General features: G+C 36.0%; 1 protein-coding gene across 4 annotated transcripts in view; it reads left to right on the plus strand.

Moving 5' to 3' along the window:
• The window catches only part of TRIP11 (thyroid hormone receptor interactor 11), a 36,401-nt gene extending 12,647 nt beyond the window's left edge, over positions 1-23,754 (plus strand). For 3 of the 4 annotated variants that reach the window (XM_026111775.2, XM_064512168.1, XM_026111785.2), the window contains 11 exons: positions 760-3,792; positions 6,126-6,266; positions 6,480-6,673; positions 8,088-8,251; positions 8,593-8,696; positions 9,023-9,122; positions 14,599-14,680; positions 15,500-15,614; positions 16,179-16,304; positions 17,561-17,708; positions 20,547-23,754. In XM_026111775.2, coding sequence (XP_025967560.2) covers positions 760-3,792; positions 6,126-6,266; positions 6,480-6,673; positions 8,088-8,251; positions 8,593-8,696; positions 9,023-9,122; positions 14,599-14,680; positions 15,500-15,614; positions 16,179-16,304; positions 17,561-17,708; positions 20,547-20,755 — 4,416 coding nt within the window. In that variant the 3' untranslated portion in view covers positions 20,756-23,754. The remainder of the gene's footprint in view (positions 1-759; positions 3,793-6,125; positions 6,267-6,479; positions 6,674-8,087; positions 8,252-8,592; positions 8,697-9,022; positions 9,123-14,598; positions 14,681-15,499; positions 15,615-16,178; positions 16,305-17,560; positions 17,709-20,546) is intronic. The other variant, XM_026111791.2, reaches the window with a different exon arrangement.
• Positions 23,755-23,992: the final 238 nt, after the last annotated feature.

Genomic DNA, 23,992 nt, shown 5'->3' on the forward strand with positions numbered 1-23,992 from the left:
TTTTTCTTGCAAGACTTCTAGCTGTTTTTATCCTGCTAACATTTTGACCTCTGCCTTATGACAGTACGCATGACACACATCGTCTTTACCTTTTGTCAAGTTTAATTTTGTTGAGTAGTTTAGCTACTTTGTTACAAGTTCTTCATACTATGAACATTTGTGGAACAAAGGAGATAACCGATAATATCTAATCAAAATGGAATGTTGGTCACTTGTCGCTGCCTTAATACAACTGATTATTAAACATATAATTGGAAGCCATGTTTTTCCAATATTGTTTACTTTGTGGAATTAAACATTTAAAATACTTTTTTATCAAGTGAATCCCTGAAATTGTGTTTAAAAAATAAGCTCAAGGAAGAAATTTAAAATAGAATATGCATTCAGTTGAGTCACTTGTTATTTGGAGTTAGTGCCTGACTGTTTTTAAGTAATGGATATTTACTGCATAATAGCTTTAATTGCCCTGACAAATGTTGACACGTAACTTCTTTCTGTGTTTCTTGGTTTGGGTGGTTGGGGTTTTTTGGGGGGTGGAAGTGATAGTGTTTTTTAGTGAAATGCAGTCTGTTCATGTTTGATGTTTGTTTTTAACTCATTTGGCAATGATTACTTGATATTACTTGCCAGTGTTTTTTTTTAAGTAAGGAACTTTTTGTTTTCACTCAAATTTTTTGTTGTCCAAAGGATAAAATAAATGAAGTCTGTTCTGCTGATCCTTCTTCTCTCCTAATGAATTCTTGTTTGTGTTTACTTTAGCATATGATTACACTGAAAGAACAGCTGTCAAAACAACATACAGAAACTGATAGTGCCATGAAACAGCTGAAATGTGACATAGATTTTGAAAGACAGAAGGTATCAAAACTAGAAATGGAGAAGATGGAAACTGTTAAGGAGTTAAATAGTCATAAAGAAAAACTGAGCCAATGTTCATATGCTCTTAATGATTTGCATGTAAGTAAACAGCAGCTTCAAGATAATATTAAAGATCTGCAGGAACAGTTAAGGAAAGCCCAGGACTGTAATTTGCATAATAAAAAAGAAATTACAGAGTTGCAGCAGAGACTAAAAGAAAGAGAGGAGGAACTTTCTGTATCCTTGAGCAAGTTAAGAGAAAAAAAGAATCAGGAATCTAACTACAGTTGTCAAGATCTGATTCTTAAAGAGAGAGAAGCAGAAATTGCAAAACTACAGAATGACATTTCAGAATATAAACAACTAAATGAAAACTTGGAGAAATCTGTGTCTGACCTCAAACTAGAAAATGGAAAGTTGATAGCAGCTGGTGAAGAACTGAAACAGCAGCTAAGTGATTCTGTTTCTGAGAAGAATAAAGTGTCATTAGAAAAAAACACTGTCACAGAGGCTTTGAAAATGGAAAAAAGACAACTGGAAACTGAACTAAACCAGACTGAAAAAAGGCTATTGGAACAAGCACGCAAGTATGAGCAGACTATTGAGGAATTATCAAATGCACGTAGTATGGATACCACTGCATTGCAGCTTGAACATGAGCGCTTAGTTAAACTCAATCAAGAGAAAGACTTTAAGATTGCAGAACTCAAAAGGAACGTCGAGCAGATGGAAGCTGACCACCAAGAAACAAAAGAGATGTTGACTACCAGTTTAGGAGGACAGAAGCAGTTGACAGAACTCATGAAAGAAAAAGAGGTATTTATTGAAAAATTAAAAAATCGAGCCTTTCAGGTGCAACAGGAACTTGAGGAATATATTAAAGATTCAAAAAAGCAGGATATCTTAAAACAGAATTTAGAGGAAAAAGACAAAAGTCTTGCAGTTATGAAGGAAGAAAATAATCATTTAAAAGAAGAAATCGAACGTCTTAAGGATCAGCAAAGTAGATCTCTACCTGTAGTTGAGCCTAAAACTCTAGATATAATTATTGAACTTGAAAGTGAGGTAACACAGTTGAAAGTGATAAAGAATAATCTTGAAGAGGAGATAGAAGTTCTCAAAAAAACAATAGAAGATCAGAATCAAAAAACAGTACAACTTCAGCAGTCTTTGCAGGAACAAAAAAAAGAAATAGATGAGTCTAAATTTCAGCGTGAACAAATGAATGTCACGCATGAAAGACTTTCCTTGGAGAAAGATGAGGAAATAAAAAACTTACAGAAAACAATTGAACAAATTAAATCTCAGTTGCACAAAGAGAGACAGGTTATTCAGACTGATTCCTCTGATCTCTTTCAGGAAACCAAAGTTCAGACACTTAACGGAGAAAATGGAAATGAAAAACACGATTTATCTAAAGCTGAAATTGAAAGACTGGTAAAAGGTATCAAAGAAAGGGAGATGGAGATTAAGCTTTTAAACGAAAAGAATGTTTCTCTAAGTCAACAAATTGATCAGTTATCCAAAGATGAAGTTGGCAAACTCACTCAAATAATTCAAGAGAAAGACTTAGAAATACAAGCTCTCAATGCTAGAGTTTCCTCAGCTTCCTATAGGCAGGATGTTCTTTGTCTTCAGCAGCAGCTGCAAGCTTATGTCATGGAAAGAGAACAAGTACTAGCAGTTCTAAGTGAAAAGACAAGAGAGAACAGTCAGTTGAAAACGGAGTACCATAAGATCATGGATATGGTAGCTGCTAAAGAAGCAGCTTTGGTAAGGTTGCAAGAAGAGAATCAAAAGTTATCCAGTAGATTTGAAAATAGCAGTCAAGACATGTTTAGGGAAACTATTCAGAATTTATCCCGTATCATTCGAGAAAAAGATATTGAAATAGATGCCCTAAGTCAAAAATGTCAAACCTTACTGACTGTCTTGCAGACATCCAGTACAGGTGCTGAAAACGGGTCGGGAGGTGTTAACAGTAACCAGTTTGAGGAACTTTTACAAGAACGTGATAAATTAAAACAACAAGTAAAGAAGATGGAAGAGTGGAAGCAACAGGTACTGACCACAGTTCAGAATATGCAGCATGAGTCAGCTCACCTCCAAGAAGAGCTACACAAGCTTCAAGCACAAATTTCAGTTGAAAGTGATAGTAATTCGAAGTTGCAGGTAGATTATAATGGCTTGATTCAGAGCTATGAACAGAATGAGAAAAAGCTGAAAAGTTTTAGCGAGGAGTTGGCACAAGTTCAACACAGCATAGGACAGCTCCATAACACCAAGGATCTCCTCCTGGGAAAACTTGATTTGGTAACACCTTCTGTTGCAGTAGCTTCTTCCGTTGTTTCACAGCCTTCAGGCATTCAACACAGTACTCCTGAAGTACTCAGTGATGAATCTAAACTCCTTCAGAAGGAACTGGAACAACTGAAAAAAAAGTTGCAAGAAAAAGATGTAACTATTAGGACTCTCCAGGAAAACAATCAACGATTATCCGATTCTGTGGCTACAGCATCAGAGTTTGAGAGAAAGAGTCAAGAAGAAACTGATTCAGAAATGAGGCAGATCAAAGAAAAACACGATATCTTACAGAAGTCACTTAGGGAAAAGGACATACTGATTAAATCTAAAAGTGATCAGTTACTTTCTGTGAGTGAAAATCTTAGCAACAAAGAAAATGAAAATGAGCTTTTAAAACAAGCTGTGACTAATCTTAAAGAAAGAAATCTAATTTTAGAAATGGATATTCGAAAACTGAAAGAAGAAAATGAAAAAATAGTTGCAAGGTGTAGGGAAAAAGAAACAGAATTCCGAGCACTTCAGGAGACTAATATGCAGTTTTCAATGATGCTGAAAGAGAGAGAATTTGAATCACACTCAATGAAAGAAAAAGCTCTTGCTTTTGAAAAACTGTTGAAAGAAAAAGAACAGGTATGTGTGTTCTTATTTATGAATATCTTTTTAAATGAGTCACATGGTAGTAAATTTTCATGTATATGTAGCTGTCAAGTATTTGCCAAAAATCAGTTTCTCATTCTCCATTGTATTACACTAAAACAAAAATCCTCCCACTGCAAAGTTAAGAAATGAAAATTCAGCAGGTGTATGATTTAAAAATTTTGCAGCCATAAACGGCATTTCTCATTCATTTGGGAAATGCTTATTTACTGAAGAGCTACTTAATATTTTGCTTTGACCCTGTTGTTCAGTAAGTACCCCACACTATTTTTAGTGTTGTGTATTTTAGTGTGTGTTGCTCAAATTTTGCAGAGGCCAGCAGAACTAATTTCCTGATATGCTTTCTTCTAGTACCTGTCATTTCCATGTGATTGCTTTACGACATCCCTGTGAGGGATGTTGCTTCACAACATTTGTCTCTGTGAGATGAATGGGTTCATATACCTTCATTTTATGGTTGGAGAAACTCCACTGCAAAAACTATGGGACAAACTAAATTAATGGATTCTTTCTACAATTTGACATTTGGAAGACTTGGGTTTGGGTTTTTTTGTTTGTTTTTTTTTTTCAAAGCATATGTTCTGAGAAAAGTTGTGGTGGCTTATTAATTACTGGGTATAATTTGATTAAGATCCATTTTAGAAGAGCAAAGAAGTATGTGGCATCATGATACTCATATAGGTGAACAGCAAATTTTATGAACTGCAGCTACTTGAGTTAATGAAGTGACATGTGAATCACCATTCTCTTTGAGAATTAGGAGCTAAGTACAAGCGCAAAAGTTTTTCTATAGATTTGGCAAATACTTGAGGCCAGAACTTCAGGGTTTAGCTATTTTGGTATGCCTTGTAGGCTCTGAAGGTGAATGTGGACACTGCATTATGGACACAATGTTTTCTGGTCATAACTTCCAAACAGGTCTTTTTCTTTTTTCTCTGTGCTCTGCTCTTTCTGTCCGGGTCCCCATTCTGTTCATCTTGCTGGTTCTGTTTTGCATTCCTCAGTCTTCTCTTGCAGTTGTCCCCCTCCATACACAGTGTTTGTTTTCCCTATTGTTCTCACATCAGTCTTCAATGAGTTACAATGAGGAGAGCTTTATTGTCTTAAAGTACAGTTATGTTGTGAAAAATGGCTATAAATTATCATTAGGAGGTTGTGTTTTTCAGTCATGCCCATATAAAATGTAGTCATAATTTACAAATTCGTGCTGGATAGGTACTCTGAGTGTTGCATGTGTGTGGCCTGCAGAGCTTTCTGCTGGCAGCTTAGCCTTTCAGTTTTGCAAGCATGAAACATGTGGCTGGATATTCTTCTTGCACAAATCAGAGAACTTCCCATCATATGCACTGCATTGGTCATAGAAAACTATGAAAAATAGTATTCAACTGTAGTTTTCTATTTTGTGTCTGTGTCAGAAGGCGTACTGCATGCGCAAAGCAGATCTTCAAAAAGGAAGTTATTTCATTGCAGTTCTACTGCCAGAAGAATTTTACTGTACTCAATTTGATTGATTAGTAAAAAAATTAAAAAATTGAGGCTTCTGAGTATTGGTGAAAACAAAGGTTGGTTCACTTTTTTCTTACATATTCAGTAATAATAGTTGCTTTCAAAACAGCTTATGAAACATGATAAAAAAGCAAGCTGAAAAGTTTCAAATAACTGAAAATGCATCAGTTTATTTTGGAGGTGTACATGCGAATTTTAGTTAACTGACATATTCAAGCTTCTCCTTTATGTGTTAATGTAAAGTTGTAGCAAATTGCATATAAATGATGAAATTATTTGTTGAAATTTGACATCTAAGCAGGTGGTGGACGTTGCCCTGATTCATTAAAGGCTAATCTTTTAGGGTGAGGTGGTCTTTTTATCCTTGGGATTTCTTCATGTGTTCAGTCTCCTTAAGCTAGGACAAGCTGACTTTCCTAGGCTGCTGCTTCACATGTGCGTGGCCTAATAAGCATATCACAGAGAATAGATTGCAAACATTGAGAAAAAATTGAAATTTTCAAGTATACAAGTGCCTGAAATGCAAAAGGCTGATAGATACCTGTTTGTTCACAGCAATCAGTTCAGATGGTGTATCTCTCTAGTGTCTTTAGGAATATCTTTTTGTTTGTTAACGTGTGAGTGAAATAACTTCAAAATAATATTTTTTCTGAATGTGTTTTTGTGCTATAGGGCTATGAGTACTGCCCCTTAGTACATCAGTATCATCTTTAGAGAAGTAAGTTTGTCTGGGCAGAGACTGCATCTCCTTTGGTAAAACCATTTGTCACGTTTTAAATGCTTATTTGCTTCTTCAACAGGGCAAGACAGGGGAGCTGAATCAACTGTTAAATGAAGTTAAATCAATGCAGGAAAAAGCTGTTACTTTTCAGCAAGAGAGAGACCAAGTAATGGTGGCACTCAAACAGAAGCAAATGGAGAGCAGTGCCCTGCAAAGTGAGGTACAACACCAAATAACTTGCAAAAAATAAAAGAAAAATGAATGAGAAAATGCATATATAATATTTTGTTATATGAGTGATTTTTGGTAACACTAACTTATAAAAAGCACTTATCAATATGTGCAACTTACTTCAAAGGAACTATTTTATTTTTGCTTACGTTACTTTTATGAGAGGTGTTACTACAAGCAGCTTAAGATCCGTTCTACACAGATGCAGCATTTGCGTGAGAAAGAGCAGCGCCTAAACCAGGAACTGGACAGGCTGCGTAATCACCTTTTAGAAATGGAGGACTCCTACACACGTGAAGCTTTAGCTGCAGAAGACAGAGAGGCCAAACTAAGAAAGAAAGTTTTGGTTTTGGAAGAAAAACTGGTGTCCTCATCTACTGCAGTGGAGAATGCCAGGTAGTCTTTTCATCTGTCTAGCAGTGGCATTATCTGTAAAGATTACGGTTAGCTAGAGTGGTGCTGATGGCTTTATTTTATTGAATTAGAATTCTAGAAAGTGCTGAGCACTTGAGAAGAGAAAAAGATACAAACTGTTGTTATTCTAAATCAGGAAGGTGATTTGATATATTTGGCTAAAAGAATTTTTGTCCTTTTTGAAGCAGCTATAGAAATATCAGCTCTTCGACAGTGCTTAGAACCAGAAACAATAAAAACCCTGCAGCCTATCAATTTATTTGTCTGTCAAATGCATTAGATAGCATGGAAGACAGACTTAATTGACTTTATAGTCAAGGCTTCATTCACTGTGAAAGAATCTTATACACTTGGATGCGCTTGTGATGCTTTGATTACTGCTTTTGAAACAATTACACATCCTTATTTTATACCTAATAGCATAGACAGTGCACAACGCTGTACTTTTTTTAAACAAAGCAAAAATCATTGAGGTTCTCATGGGCAGCAGAATCTGGGAGACTGAAGCCATTTTTTTTCTACTTATCTGCCATAAACATATTTTTCAGCTAGGATAATGAAATCTGGAGAATTAAAATTACTCAATGCCTATCTTGACTTTGTTTTAGTTGCTTTAAGGAATGTTGGTTGCTTTGATCATAAGAATTCTTTTTCTATTTTATTACAGTTGTCCAAATGAACAAGTATTTTAATCAAAAAAAAAAAAAAAAAGTGTAGTGGCAATCTTCCTTTCTTTAAGTGCTGAAGATGCGTTTTGCTTATAACAGTCCCAACGAATAGATTTGAGATGAGCAGAAATTGCTGTATAAAATTGTGGGGGAAAAAAATGGAAGAGTTGGGAGGAGATTTCGTAAAAATATTCATTAGACTGTTTCTAAATTCTTCATCAAAAATACTTGTCAAATATCTTTCAACAGATACAGCCTATTTCCCACCTGGTATGCACTGTTGAAACAGACTCCTTAACACCGGAGTAAATCAGATTCATGATCTTTTTGTTTAATGGAGATATAAATGGGGTATTCATTCGTCATTATGGAGCAGGATATATTGACTTCTTAGACTGGCTTAAAAAGTAAAAATTGATAGAAATTAGCAAGCTGTGGGTTCTGTTTTTGTGCAAATATCTTTACAGTAAGCAATCCAAACAAAAATTATCTTTTCTTTTTGTAATGCACTTCAAGCAAAAGTGGTTCTTATTTGCTGATTGCTGAAATTACCAAACTTATTTAAAATGGGGTGGTGGTTTTTTATATGAAGAATCAGAAAAAATGTTTGCCTTCATTTTTATAAATTGAGCTAAAATTAAAGGTAGGTTAATCTTGCTGCAGAATTTAAGTTTCTCTGTGATTATTTCTGCCAACTTCATAAAAAAATGTATTTGATTTTTATGAAGTCATCAAGCTAGTCTGCAGGTTGAGTCTCTGCAAGAGCAATTAAACCTGGTTTCCAAGCAGAGGGATGAAACTATGCTACAGCTGACCATCTCACAGGAGCAAGTGAAACAGTATGCATTATCACTGGCTAACCTGCAGATGGTACTAGAGCAATTCCAACAGGGTAAGTTTTGTCATGAAATACTGAAATTAAAGATCGCAACAAGCGTTTTTCAGATGGGATAGTTATGGTATTTTGGTGCTTTTCAAATGTCAGTTACTTGGTTTTCTTTTAGATGGCTTGAATTTCAGAATCTTTCGTCTTTAAACCAAACTTTACTAAAATTCTGACTCCATGAAAACTAATGGTCAGTATCCCTTTTATGAGACTAGAATTTCACCTCTACCTCATTAAGTCTGCGTGTGATAATTCTGAGGTTTTACAACTGTATATCCCTAAACACAGAGAACTAAATATTATGAACTAAGAACTCTTGTAAATTTGTATTTTTTCTAATCATTTAGAAGAAAAAGCCATGTATTCAGCAGAGCTAGAAAAACACCAAAAACAGACTTCAGAGTGGAAGAAAAAGGCTGAGAAGTTAGAAGAAAAAGTTGTATCATTGCAGGTGGGCTGTGAATAATACTCTGAAGTTGAATGCTAATTCTTTATCTTCTTTTCTTTTTTTAATACTCTGCTGAATGTTGTTATCTTAAGAATATATGAAGTTATGTTGTTAGTCTCTTCTCTCTGGAAGGGAGAGGACTAAAAGGTGGCCAGGAAGACAGCATTCCTCTGCTGAACATCCATTTTCTGAGGATGTTTACAGTCCAGTTACTTTAAAGTAGAAGTGATTGGAGTCTCTGCAACTGTCATGTTTGATCTATGTCGCATTGACATAGTTGTGATAGTGATCTCCCTTCTCATTTTGTCCATTTCATGCCCTCTTTTCAGGAAAGTTTAGGAGAGGCAAATGCTGCACTGGATGCAGCATCAAGGCTTACTGAGCAACTTGACTTCAAAGAGGAACAGATTGAGGAGCTTAAGAAAGAAGGTAACTGCCTTTTTTTCATCTCTCCTTAGAACACGCCAAGCAACTGAGGGGACGATGTGACATTCCTAGAAACTTACCAAAAATTCTTTTTTATGAGGGAATACTAATGATAATTTTGCTGGGTTACTGTAGTTACAGCTCAGCCCTGACCTGTAATTTTGACCGCAAAGTTTCCTTGAACCAGAAGTGAAAGTTACTTTTCTGTGTCTAGTTGTGTGACAGTTGTGTGATATAAATGGATGTCACCAACAGTACCGAGTGCTGAGGGAATGTTAGGCCTTTTTTTTTTTTTTCTCCTTCCTATGTGGTTGTGGTGTCTCTCCCTCCATTTTTCCCAACTCTTCCTACTTTGTCTTTCCCTCTCTATTTCTGTGGGTCACTGTATTTTGTTTTTACTGTGGCATCCTCTGTTATGCTTTTACTGAGCACATGGGGTGAATCTAAAGCTGGAGGAAAACTTCTGACTTGTCCCTGAAGTTTGAGGTGGGGGGCTCTCTAAAGGAGGTTCTAAGGGCAGAGGTTTGCTCCTTCTCTGCAGTTACCCAACAGCTGTTACTTTATGTTCATTGTCCCATGTCTGTGGGAAATTTTTGGGTGAACACCTTTTATTAGGGCTTGTTGGGGGGGAGGTGCCTGGACCATCATCTCTACTGGATGCAGTGGTAACTCTTTTTGCTCTGAACGTGCTCAACTAATTATTGCTACTCATTTTTAAAATACGGTTAGTCTTCCTCTTGACTGACATGCATACATATATATATGTATATATAAACATATGTAAATATATATATATATGCACTCACATATTTTTAAGCAGATTTGCTTGGGACTGGGTAATTAGTGTGAAAAGTCATTTGAAAAGCCTCAATTAATTCAGCAAGATCTCTACAATTTTGTAATGTTGTGACTTTTACTATGTAATTGAATGAGTATTTACTTAAGTGCAGTTTGGCATCCCATGGACATCATAGGAGTGTTCCCTGAATTCACAGTCTGAGTTTTACAATCTAAATTTCAATCTGTTATATGAATGTGTGACTAGTTATTGTTGTTTTTGCTGTTTTTTTTTTTGAATCAGATTATCTGTAATTCTCTGTCTCACTACAGACATTCACAGCAAAAGTTTTCGAACACCCTGAGTCAAAATTAACCTTTGCATAGGCAAATATGACACTGTATGGAATGGGGAGCTCTGTGGTTACGGTTAATTTTGATTGCAGAACTTTGCATATCAGAGCAAGAGGGGGAACATGTTAGTAAGTTTGAACTTTGAGAGAAAACTGGATCTCAGTATTTTATTAAGCTTTGTTGTATTGGCAAGTGATTTAGTTTTCAAAAAAAAAATTTAAGAGGTCACTGAATAAAGAAAACAGCACTTTAATGTTGTTGTAGAATAAATCATAATTTTATTGAAAAAAGAGACCACTCCGTTTTCTCTATTTACACAAGAAAACATATAATGTCTTATTGAAAATCAGCCAAATACATTCCCAGACACAGTTTTGCTGGCCAAATCTTTTGAAGGATTTCTTTATGGATTTTTTTGGCAGGCAAAGTGATTTTAATGGAAAAGTATAAGATGTACCAGATGCACTTTTCTGGATTGCCATAAATGGTTAACAGATTTTTGGAGACTGTTGTAAATGTTTGGTTTACAGCAGTCCATGCTGAATTTTCACTTGGGTCTTTTTTGTTATTTAGTCTTTTTACACGCACATGAAGTAAATATTTAAGCCCTTTTCAACTGTGAAATTCTATTTTAGAAGGAAATACTCCATTTTAAAAATGCAAGCTGTGTAGTCACTGTTTGGATGAATGTAGCTATGTAGGTGTCATTAAAAGTTGATCCTCTTCAGTCTAAAGCGTTCCGTCAGAAGTAACAGAAAATGCTTAGCAGTAACATTTCACTTTAAAATTATCAGTAGATTTATTTTAAAATTCATTATGCGAATAAAAATTGAAACGGAAACTTGCTGCTTTCTTGCTGTGTAGAGTATATAATAGCAACAACGTGGGATTTACGTGAAGCTTATTTTCAGACACTGTTTATCTTTTTGTGGTATTAGGAGTTTAACTTTTTTTTCTTCCCTTTTGCTCTGTAGAAGACCTAAATATAAATCAGCTTGCTTGTATGCTCCTACAACTGTTACCATTTCATAAATATATTACAATTATTTTCATTCTAGCTTCAGGGGTCCTCTTTAACCACACTTACAAAATAGATGAGTTTTAGAGAACTTTAAATCTTAAAAACATGGAATAATTCTCCAGTACCTCACTCTGGCATTTTGAGAGCAAGGAGTGCTAAAGAGCCGTCACATTATTGGAATGAGTTTCAGTGCATATGGATGCAGTTGTTGCAAGATATGATGTAGTATAGTATGTGTAATTTTGTTTGTTTCTTAACCTCCTTTGAAAAAGGAACTTAGTCCTTATGCTCCTTGAATAAGAATTTTCCCATCCTGACACTACTTAATTTTTTCTGCTCTGCACTCTCTAAAATTCATGTTTATGAGGTAAAATATTTATAAAGATGTGGAGTCTTTGAACAGGACACGTTAGGTTGTATCCGTTCCACAGCCTGGTTCTTTGATGTGTACCAAAACACTGAGGAGGTTGTCATGGAGTTATTAGTGTTAATTGAGAGCCATGCTGTGTCAACATAGTTGTGGCCTGCATTTATTAAAGATTAAGAAGTCGTGTGGAAACTAGAGTGTTTTTCATACGTCCCAGATGATTTGAAAGGTATGCAGATTTATAAAAGTCACTTTTCTTCCCTTGTCTCCATCTTCTCTGAAGTAAAAGTTTTGTTTTGTTTTTTTAAAGAGTTCTAAAGTAGCCCATCATTCCTTCAAAGATGTTGAGGTTTTTATTGCATTTGTCTTATAGATTCTTTCCAAAAAATGTACCTTTGTTCTTTGTTGTTTGTTTTTATGAAGTAAAAATATGAGCCCCAGAGAGATTAAATTTGTAGGAAAATTTAAGCTGATGGGCACTTTTTCTTTAGGATATGAGGATAACAATTCAACCTTTCGGGGGGGAGAAAAAATCATTGTCTCTGGTGATGTAACTTCAGGATATAGTTGGTCCTCACATAGAGGGTCCATGTTCTAAGGCATTTCTTAAGTCTTTATCACACACACAAACTTATTTGTACTTTTATTAGAAAAAAAGTAACCTGGAAGATTGTATCTTGCAGAAGCTCAATTTGGTGAAAATTTTCATCTTAGCTGTTGTGAGATGAAATCACCTGTTTAGCAAAAAATTCTTTGTACCTTGTAAATATTTCTTTTCTTGTCTGAGAACATTTTGCTGGCAATGTTCCTGTATTTGGGGATTTAAGTCAGATGAGCTTCCCCCCCCCCCCCCCCAGCATTTTTTACTCTATCCTTTTTGCAGTCTTATGTAGACCTAAACATCAGATACTTTTATTCAGTTTCTAATGTAGCTGAGTCTTAGAAAAGTTTGGATCTTGTTTCCTTACAGGAGAAAGGTTATAAAATAAATTTTGGCAAGTAAAACCTTCAGGAGATGGGTTTTTTCCCTTTATTATGAGCTTTATTTTAAAAGGCTGTTTTTATGAGTTTGGGAGGCCAGAGGAAGTCTGAGTTACTGACCAGAATGATTGGGGTAATTGGCATATTCTGTATGTGAGCTAGCAAGTAATTTGCGTTAGTGAAATTTTAGAAGGGTAGAGAAGTTGGTGCTCTGGAATTACTGGACAAGAATGATGAACATAACATCAGGCCATGGCTGCCTCTTCTAATTCAATGGGCTGCTACCTTTGTATCTTCCCCTTTAGACATTCTTGTGTCGTGAAGCTAAAACGTGTTCATCAGAGACAAACGATTGATTAAGCTCAAGAATTTCAAAAAGCAGGAAGGTTGCACCATTAGCGAATCTAGGATCTGAACTCCTCTCTTACTCTTCTCATAGTTCCTGTTCCAGGTTTCTGGTGTGAAAAAGTGATTCATGTAATGTTATCATTGTTGTGATATGCTAGATGAAGTGATTTCATTGCAGCCACTACAGAACTGCATCAAAGCTTGGAGTCAGTGTGCAAAAATGTCAGAAGATTTGTGTAGCGTCTCCTGGCACACTTAAGAAACCCCCCTGATTAACTCACCTGTGATACTGGCCTATTAAATGGGCAGGCTGTGACACCTGACTGAAAGTGTTTGCCACTATTTTCTTCTAAGTTTTCTTCAGAAGTTGTGGCATTTCATCTCTATCGTTTTAAACTGAATTTTTCTACTTCGGAAAGCCAGGGGAGTCTTGCGTGAATCTCTGCCGAGCGTTCCTTGCTAGCGTGAGGAGTGGCGAAGCGCAGCAGTGGTTCTGGGATGCGTGAGTGCGTTCCAGCATTATGTTTCAAGTGTGAGGAGAAGGCTTGTAGCAGGAGCAGGGAAGGTGCTCAATGGAAGAGAGCCACAGCAAGTGACTGATGTTGCTGGGCTAGCCTGTGCTTCTCCTGGGAAACTGGAGAACTCCTAAGTACTTAGAGGCTTTAGGAACCTGCCAGTAGACTATGTGAAATAGCAGAGCTTAGGAATGTTTGAGATTAATATTCAAGTGTAGTGTTGCTTTAAATACTTTATCGAGCCTGAAAATGGGATGCTGGTGTCTTAAAAGAATCCATGGGCATTGGAAAGGTAAGATGGAAATGAGGAAGCGTACGTTAAAGGCTGTCTTTTCAGAGCAGGATATGCTATGACAGCTGTCTCAGTCTGTTACCTAGGTGGTCTGCTGTAACTGCTCTGACTGGGTAGGCAATACCCAGAAAAGGGGATAAAGCTGAGTTATAGAAACTCTGCCATTTCCCAATATTTTGCAGAGCTCTGAAAATAACAATAAGCTCTGGAGTCTGGAAGGGCAGTACTTCTGCTTCAGGGCAATGATGTCCTTTCTGAACTAATGGTCCCTCTTGCACTTCTTCAGTCAAGAGGTAAAATTGCACCTGGAATCTGTTGAAACAGCTCTTCACATCTTTAATGTATTTTTAAAGAAAATTCAGATTGGTGTTTAGAAGGTGGTCACTAACCATCCAGTTGTAGCTTTCTGGAACAGCCTTCAAGTAGGAGTGCTGAGATGAAAAGACCTGACAACATGGAGTTTGGTCAGGTTATGAAAAGGATTGCAACCGCAGGACTGCAGACCCTGATCCATAGCTCCTTTCCAGTTCTCTGTCATCTAGGTGTAACTCAGCAGCTCATCAGTTTTGCAGTGGATTTGTATTATGTATGTTTCTGTACTTTAGCATTGAGTATTATTCTAGAAATTTCAGCTTATGAATTAAAATAATCACTTACTAAGTTGCCACCTTTTATAAAATCATGCTGATTTTATTAAAAGTGGACCATAACAATATTTAAAAATTTTAATATTAAACATTTTTGGTTTGAAACGTAAGTATGAATTAATAATGTTTTGAAAGCAAGTTCTCCATTTTTGTTCGTTTTGAAATCACATTTTATAGGTGAGATCAGAAGAGAAATGCTAGAAGATGTACAAAATAAACTAATGAATCTTATCAACAGCACAGAAGGAAAGGTGGACAAGTAAGTCCTTTGTTATATTGGTGTATGTTTTTGTTCTTTTTTCCTCGCCATGTGCAGAGATAAGACCATTACAGTCATAAGAGTAGTGTGGGACTGGGCCTCTGTGTGTAATCTTGTAATTATACCTTGATTACTTTGACATTTTTCAGTTCTTCAGTGGTTGTAATTATTAATTTTGACAATTAAAAACCTATGTGTATATAAATTTGAACTACCAATATGTTTCTTCAGTAGAATTACATTTCAGTAGCATGGCCTCTGCAGATGGAGGGGAAAGCTATCAGTGAAAATCTGTTGTAATGTGTCTAAGGTATGAACAGTAAGCCCTTTCCCACAGTGAGTATCACCTGGACTTTGTGTACATTTGATCTCTCTTGCATGGTCTTTCTCATCTCTCTCCCTGTCAAAATTGAAAGTAGAATAGGCAAATGGATTCCCTGCCCCCTTCCTTAAGCCTTTATTTGGGACCACGCACAAGTACCTGTTTAAATGCTCTCTTGTGTCAAGATACTAGAATAAACATTTTCCTAGTTTGTAACACTCACATCAAAACTTGCTCATATACAATATAGTTTTGATTTACTACAGTATTTCTGAAACTGTCCACATTGTTGCTTGCTGTGTAAGAAATGCTTTAATTTGGATGGAAAAAACATTGGTGAGGTTCCATTTTAGTTCCTTGTACTGGGTTGTTCATTTTGATTATCACAAATTAGGAAAAAGAATAGGGAATAAATGCATCACAGTTGAGACATCCGTACTTCTGTATCAACTGTTACGTAAGAGCAGCCTGTATAACAAGCTTTCTTTGTGCTATAGGCTCCTGATGAGAAATCTCTTTGTTGGACATTTTCATACTCCAAAAAATAAACGTCCTGAGGTATTAAGGTTAATGGGAAGTATCTTAGGAATAAAAAAGGAAGAACTTGATCAGGTAATACTTTTATGAAAACCAGGCTTCCTTTTTCATTTGAGATGTGCTTAGAAGAAAATAGAACGATTTGCTACAAAACTAAATGTGACGGTCCCTGCACTTCTTGTGTGGAAAGTATTTTTTGTTCTCTGATCTGAATTAATTTTTTTTTTTATGTGGGACATGCTGATCTTAATCTCGTAATAACTGTATTTTAATAGGGTACCCAAAGATTTCATTTTGCTGAGGAATGTTAATGCACAGAAAGGAAAGGATTTAACTTTGTGCTGTTGTGTATAATAGCTGTAATATGGCAGTTATAGAAAAGTAAGTCAGTTTTACATGTGCCACTAGGTATTGTGAAGAATGTGTTTTATATTTTTAAATAGAGAGTCAGGACTTTTGACTCCTAGTTTTTCAGGCAGAGAATGAAGTTTGGCCAACAGTTAAAGGCTGTTTGTTTATCCATAGGATTCTGTGGTATTCCCACATCAGTTCTTGTGAATAAAAAAGGCAACATCATGCTCATTATATTTTATGTGTTGTTTTGTTTTTGTTTTGCTATTTTTTTTTTTAACTTCCTAGTTGTTATCCGAAGACCAAAGAGGAGTTACCAGATGGGTGACTAGCTGGCTTGGTGGAGGAGGAGCTGGGTCAAAGAGTGTCCCTAATACACCTTTGAGACCAACTCAACAGTCCATTTTTAACAGTGTAAGGATTAATCATGCATTCTTTATGGTTGAGTGGAAAAATCGGGGAAGTTGCAGGTGAATGCAGGGTGTTTGGTTCATCATTATAGTGAACTTAATTTACTGATGCTACTATATTTTGTATAATTTGTTTGCTTTGTGCATGGGGGTTTTTGCACTGAATAAATATGTAGGCATTGATGAAAATTATACAGTCCTAAATGTTGGGCTAATATGAATCTGATTACTGTTCCACTGGCTGCAGAGATCACTGACTTCCTCCAGTAGGGATTTTATCTTGCAAATAACAGTGCAAGAGCTCAAATACATGTGGGACTCTGGAAGTCTTCAATAGTCAACAGTACAGAAGACCATAACATCGTATTTTATTGACTGTGTTCCTATTTGTCTTTTAAATTTCATTTGAAAAGCTTTCTTGGCTGTTGCAGCTAGTGCCTCTTACAGTATCAACTTTATATGCTTTATGTAAGCTTTCTAAAGCAGCAGTTCTGATCACATGGTCCCTGGAAACAGTTAATCTATAGAACTTTCCATTTTGTACCACACTAAATAATGTACTGGGGCACTGAGGAACTGGGTATTTTGGATTAACTTTGTTTTTTTGCTCATTGAGCTAGAAGAGGATTTTGGAGAATTGACTCCTGTAAATCATCTAGAACTGTAAGGATATGGGTTCATTTTTTGCTCACTAAAATAATGCAGGCATTTAGGCTACTGAAGGATTGTAGTCTTATTAACTACAGATGTAAAAGAAGAAAATTAGTGCTTTTGTATATATAGCATCAGCTCTTCTAAGCAAAATGTTATATTCTGCCACTGACGCCTTAAGCAGTCCATGTTTCTTCTATTCAGGATGCTTTTGTCAAATGAAAGAAAGCGTTTTAAAAGAAATCGATATTTTAATTAAATGTTTTGGTGGGGGTGTTTTTTAATTGAGCATGGACACAGGAAATACAATGTCAGTTGCCGCATGGGGTTCTTGAAACAATTGGTTTGAATTGGTTTGAAATTAATCTTGAAACAATCAATAATGAAACCCTGGTGGAAGAATATGTGTTATCTCTGAAGTTTATCAGCTACACATAGATGCCATTCACTGAGAAAACAAAAACTTCATATTTTGAAAATGTATCATTGTTGCCACACTGCTTTAAGTGCCAGTACAAAACACTTTGGAGCCTGTTGATAGCTTTTTTTTACTTACTGATGCTCTGTTGAAAATAGGTAAAAAATATATTAACTGGTAATCTCTTGTAGTCTTTTTCAGAATTGTTTGTGAAATTCCTTGAAACAGAATCTTGCCCAACCCTTCCTCCACCAAAGCTCTCTGTTCACGATATGAAACCTTTAGGAGCAGCAGGAACTGGTAAAACTAGCAGTACTCCATCAAGCAGTCAAATACAAGGTAACATTTGAAGGAGAATTTGAAAATTTACATGGAACATAAATAACTTAAGGCAGAATTTTGAAAGGCATTTAAATGATTCTCTGCTTCCTCACCTGAGAACTATGAATTTGATTCTGTGCTACCACCATTTTCCTCTTCTTTCTCTCTTTTCTTCTTTCTCTTTTTTCTTTTTCTTTTTCTTTTCTTTTTCTTTTTCCTTTCTCTTTCCCTGCTTCCTAAACCCGCAAAACTGAAGTTTGGAATGAACATACTTCCTCGATATAGAGAGGCTTTAACAGTGCCTGTTAGGTCCAAACATATGCTGTGCAGACTTCACCCAGTCCTGATTTTCAGCATCCCTGTTGATCAGCCTGGGTCTCATTGAGTGAAGAATACAAGTAATAACAACACTGTAGTGCCTCTCTGATATATAGAACCTGCTCACTTGGAGAGGACTGAAATGAGATAAGTACATGGCCTGATTTGGAATCTGTTTCTAAGCTGTGCTAGAGTCTTTGATTTCTTTCCTTTTTTTTTTCTTTTTTCTTTTTTTAAGGCAAAGAACAGTTACTTAGGTGGAAATTAATGATTTTTGGCTCTACTTCTGATTCTGTAAGGATCTGTGCACTTGTTTCTGAGTAATATAAGATCCAAATTTCAGTTTAACTGATACAGTTTGTACTTAATTTTTTATGCGCCTCTAAACCTTCACCTTAATGGTGAATGTGTCATGTTGATTTACAGAAGCTTGTTTCAACTGAAACTTTTAACAGTCGTAAGCTGATAGATACAGGCATAGAGAGATACAGGCATAGAGAGATACAGGCATAGAGAGATACAGGCATAGAGAGATACAGGCATAGAGAGATACAGGCATAGAGAGATACAGGCATAGAGAGATACAGGCATAGAGAGATACAGGCATAGAGAGATACAGGCATAGAGAGATACAGGCATAGAGAGATACAGGCATAGAGAGATACAGGCATAGAGAGATACAGGCATAGAGAGATACAGGCATAGAGAGATACAGGCATAGAGAGATACAGGCATAGAGAGATACAGGCATAGAGAGATACAGGCATAGAGAGATACAGGCATAGAGAGATACAGGCATAGAGAGATACAGGCATAGAGAGATACAGGCATAGAGAGATACAGGCATAGAGAGATACAGGCATAGAGAGATACAGGCATAGAGAGATACAGGCATAGAGAGATACAGGCATAGAGAGATACAGGCATAGAGAGATACAGGCATAGAGAGATACAGGCATAGAGAGATACAGGCATAGAGAGATACAGGCATAGAGAGATACAGGCATAGAGAGATACAGGCATAGAGAGATACAGGCATAGAGAGATACAGGCATAGAGAGATACAGGCATAGAGAGATACAGGCATAGAGAGATACAGGCATAGAGAGATACAGGCATAGAGAGATACAGGCATAGAGAGATACAGGCATAGAGAGATACAGGCATAGAGAGATACAGGCATAGAGAGATACAGGCATAGAGAGATACAGGCATAGAAGAAATACCCCCTTGGCTTAAAGTAGTTAGATGCTATAAAGCAAGTATGTCTCATGTAAAATACCAGCTTATCTCTGAAAGCAATTTTTTAATATAAATTGAATTTAAAGTTTCTTTTTACTCTTTTTTTCTTGTAGTGTAATGGTAATATAGATAGAGACCTGTTTTACTTGGCAAAAGCCCAACTTCCTTGTCTGGAAGACTAAGTTCTTGGATCCTTTCATCCATTCAGGAGCTAGATTGCTGGCTTGTAAAACTGGCACCCATTATATATATCCCTTTAATTGTTTGGGTGTTTTAAATTTTCAGTTACTGGAAATAAACCATACGGTAGCATTTTTTAAGTGTTGGATACAGATGTCAGTATCACATCCACACAAGAAGACATCTGTAAGAATTAAGATGTTTACATGATGGAAGATCTTTTTTTAAAATGAAAAGCCTGAACAAAATTACTGATCCAAGCAATGAATATTACATGGGAATGTCCATTTAATTTTTATTATATGTCTAGTATATGGACCTCGGCCTTGGAAAACAAGTTAAATCTGGAGCTGAAAGAGAATTTGATGGGGGAAGGTGAGGAGGGGTGAGTTGATTAGATTAAAAAAGAAAACAATTTAGGACCAAATTCTTCTGTCAAAAGAGAAATTTGATAAGAATTTCACAAGTGATCTAATACCAGAATTTGTCTCAAGACTAAATCATGACTCCCTGTCCACATTGTTTATTTGCAGGGGATTTTTGGGACTGACTCTGGAGCAGCTGAGCCCAATATGTCATAGGATGGGAAGCCCACCCATGTGCTGCATTGTGGCACATGCAGAAGGGCCCATATGTCTCACATAGTGCTGGAGTCCGCATGACAGATAATTAATTCATGCCTGATGGGTGGGCAGAGTGAACCTCTGCGAAGGCAGTTCATGCCTGTTGCAGGGACGTATAAAATTTCTGGATAGCCTGAACTTCTACTGAATTTTGGCTGCTAACAAGCACAATATGGATGCCAGGTCTTGGGAGCCCCCTGATCTTCAAGTCAGTCTTGTAGCTGGTTGCCTGAAGTGAATCCATAGATTTTGTTTGGCAAAGGAAGCAGTGGCAGATGAGATCCAAGATGAGAAAAGGTAGAGAGAATGAAAGTCTGTGCATGTCTGCAGTCCAGTGCAAAAAGATTGAATTTTCATATTGCAAAACTAAAATACAATTGTAGAATTTGTCTTATCACAAATACTCTGAAATTGGGTGGACTTGTAAGTATTTTCTAACAGTATTATTAATGTATGTGTGTGTATATATATATTTTTTCTTTTAATGTTTCAGATTCTGCAGTCTCAGGAACCAGCAGAAGACCAGACACAAATCCATTTTTAGCACCTCGATCTGCAGCAGTACCTCTTATAACACCTGCTAGTAGTTCTGGACATCTGCTTATGAAACCTATTTCTGATGCTTTACCTACTTTTACACCACTGCCAGTGTCCCCTGATGCCAGCGCTGGTGCTGTACTAAAAGACCTCCTAAAACAATAGATGATCTTGAAGCCAATATGATGACAGTAGCACTTTAAGAAAAATGAGAACACTATGTTGTATATAATATACCACAAAGAGGCCTTTTTGTAAAAAGTTGTGTACTTGTTTGCAATTGTACTTTTTCTTTTGATTATGAACTAACCAGTGCTTTGGAAATTCTAATGATTGCATGAATAGCTGCCCTCTTTATAGCAGGTATTCATTTTGGCTGTGGGTTAGATTTTAAAGTGGGGGGGAAAAAGTCTACCTTGTAGGTAGAGCTGCAAGACAAACTGAAAGATTTATAAACCTTAGTCTTACTCCGAGTTGTTTCAGTTATGCATGGACAACATTAACTCTTTGATGTTGAGGTCTGTTTTTTCCATTAAAGTGATTACTGTTAGCAACAGACCTTCAAGCATCATAATTTCAAAAAAAAAAAAAAAAAAAAATTTCCAACCAAAACTGATCTTATTTGAGATGTTAAATTGTTACAAATTCTAAAGAATGAGGCAGTGAGCATATGGAAGTGTGTATACTGAGCAACTGCAGTTTTCCAACACAGAATTTGCTACAGCTACTTATATGAAAACATATCTGTTACAGGATTGATCACATTTTGGAGCAGTTTGAGGCATGTTAATCTCTAGAATTTGTGTGGGGGGGTTGTTTTGGTTTGGTTTGGTTTTTTTCTTTCCCTCCCAGCCTAATAGCTGCTTTCAGCAATCAAACCCACCAGCACCAAAGAGTTAGCTGTCGGAATGTGTGTTTCATTTTCTACAAGTGTCTATGTAGTGCATAGTCATCAGTGGAGAATTTAGCAAAAGATAGGTTCACCTATATACAGATAGTATACTGTAATGGGTCTAAGATGTATATTTAAGAGACTTTTTATCTTGTAGGATTTTGTAGATTCAAATATAGGCTTAAAGCTTGAACATATGTATAGAACTTAAAAGTAAGAAAAATGGTTACTTATCCCAAATGTGTAAATAGGTCTTTGTAAGACCAAGGCCGAAGTCAACTATTCTGTAAATTTTGCTGTGATAAATTGTACACTTTGTGTGGCAGGTAAAGGATTAAGTTGCATACTAAAGGATAAAATTCATCTTACAAAAATAGTGAATCTGGGATAAAATGTCTTCATTTGAAAATGTATCTAAACCTTTTTATATGCCATTTCTTGTTTCGTCAGTGTTAAAAGATAACTACTGTGGAAGTTCTATATTAGAACTGTCAACTTTTCATTTCATTAAGATCCTAGATTATATTGTTGTAAGAGTTATATTTAAATAAAATTAATCACTGAAACTTGTACAGAATCTACCAAAATAATACAACAAATCTTTGCATTTATTTATGTAGAGATTGAATAGTGAAATTCTTTTGTTGCCTTGAAATTTAGCAAAGTTTACTTTAATTGCTCTGTTTTGAGTTCGTTTTCTCCAATATCTTAATATTTCATGGAAACTTTATGCAGATTTGGAATTTGGCCATATTGAGTTTTTTTTCTTTTTTTACTCCGTTATAGACAAGATAATTTGGCTTTTTGATTTGTGAAAGGGTAGCAGGCACATGTGGTTTACCAAAGCAAATGCTACACTAAATAATAAATGTAATAAGAATTTAAAATTACCTCTGCTGAGACTATTTCAGTTAGGTATTTCAGATACACATCATCTTTTGAACTACTGGACCAGAATGGTATCGTTTTTTTCTGTAACACATAAAGAAGACTGAAATCAGACGGCATTTGTGCATCTCTCCTGTTCTTGAAGTGATGTCTATCTTTAGGATATGTATGCTTCAAAATAAAATTGCCTTTTGGTGAGCTGAAGCACAAAGAAATGTTTAGCTTTCTAAAATTGTGGCTTACCTATTATAAACTACAGATGGGTTCATGATCACCATCCCCTGAATATACTAACTAACCAGATTTGTATAATTCCTCTGTGCATTTTTTTCTTCCTTTAATTATATAGAACTTAATATGTACATGTTTCTCTTCCAGGAAGCTTTATAAATGCCAATAAATAAAACATGGTGGGACCGTTTGTTTCAGCATGCTGTAAATCAGCTCCATTATACAGTAAGTTATGAGAGTTAGACTGCTCTTAGGCATTCGTATGTGTGTGTTTGAGTGGAAATCTAAAGAGCAAACAAAAGCTTTGAAGAACTTCAGAGTTCCTAGTAGAGCTACTTCTGAGAGAAGGAGAAAATCCTCTATAGAAGCAGTATAAGAGGCTTCAGTCCTTAAGTCCTAAGAGGTCTTTTGAACTGCAGAGAAAATACCATGGCTTAGAGGTTCCCTTTCTTATTCCCCAGCTGCATTGGTGGATTTTGTTCCTCTGTTAGAAATCGAATGTGTTCTATGTTTCAGCCAGTGCTCTCCCACTGAAAAAACATAGCATTTTATTGCCTTGATTCTCTCTTCTTTTTTAGACTATTTCACAGACTATTTTAAGTTACCTTCAAGATTGTTTTTATTGAAAGATTAGTGGAAAATATTTTTTTTTTGCTCTTTTTTTTCCTGTATTTACTTTGTGCTGGAAAACTGTTTTGTAAATACTTGTTCTAACAGTTTCCGACATATGTCTTTTAGATTATCCTGTTAACTGTGGGGGTCTTTCACACAGCAATGGGGGGGGGGGGAAATTATCTATGGAACTTATGAGAAGGCGTAGTACTTGAAAATTCTCCATTATCATTTAATGTAATTGTTCTCTTTCACCTTCCATTTGTAAGGAAGAAGAGTGCATGGTCCTCCTAGCTTTGGTCTAACAAGCTATTTCTTGTGGTAATATAACAGGATTCTAGTAAGGAATGGATTTGCAAACGTAGGATAAAGGAAAAAGCAGCGTTAGGATGTTCTGTTCTCCTTGGATTCTCTCACTTTCTGTTCTTTGTTCATCCTCCCTTCTGTGCAAATAGAAGGAAGTAACTGGTTGCCCTTTTTAACTGTTACTGTAGACAAATGTAAATTTTTTTTTTAATTAAAATCTCTTGCATTAAACCAATTACAGTTACAGCTGTACAGCCTTATAATTTGTCACATGGTAAACAAGTTGTTTTTATGCTGGTCATTACCAAGCCAAGTGCCAGTTTCCAGCCTGCATTTCATTATTCCTTTTTATCACTGTTCTTGATGCATGTTTTGCATTAATAATATTACTAAGGCAGGCTACCTGGAAAATAATACAGAGTAATGACTATTTAAGCTGAAGAAACAGAGTGGAAGATGCCTGCCCTTGTAAG

This window comes from Dromaius novaehollandiae, chromosome 5 (genome assembly GCF_036370855.1).
Source record: "Dromaius novaehollandiae isolate bDroNov1 chromosome 5, bDroNov1.hap1, whole genome shotgun sequence".
Classification (NCBI taxonomy): Eukaryota; Metazoa; Chordata; class Aves; order Casuariiformes; family Dromaiidae; genus Dromaius; species Dromaius novaehollandiae.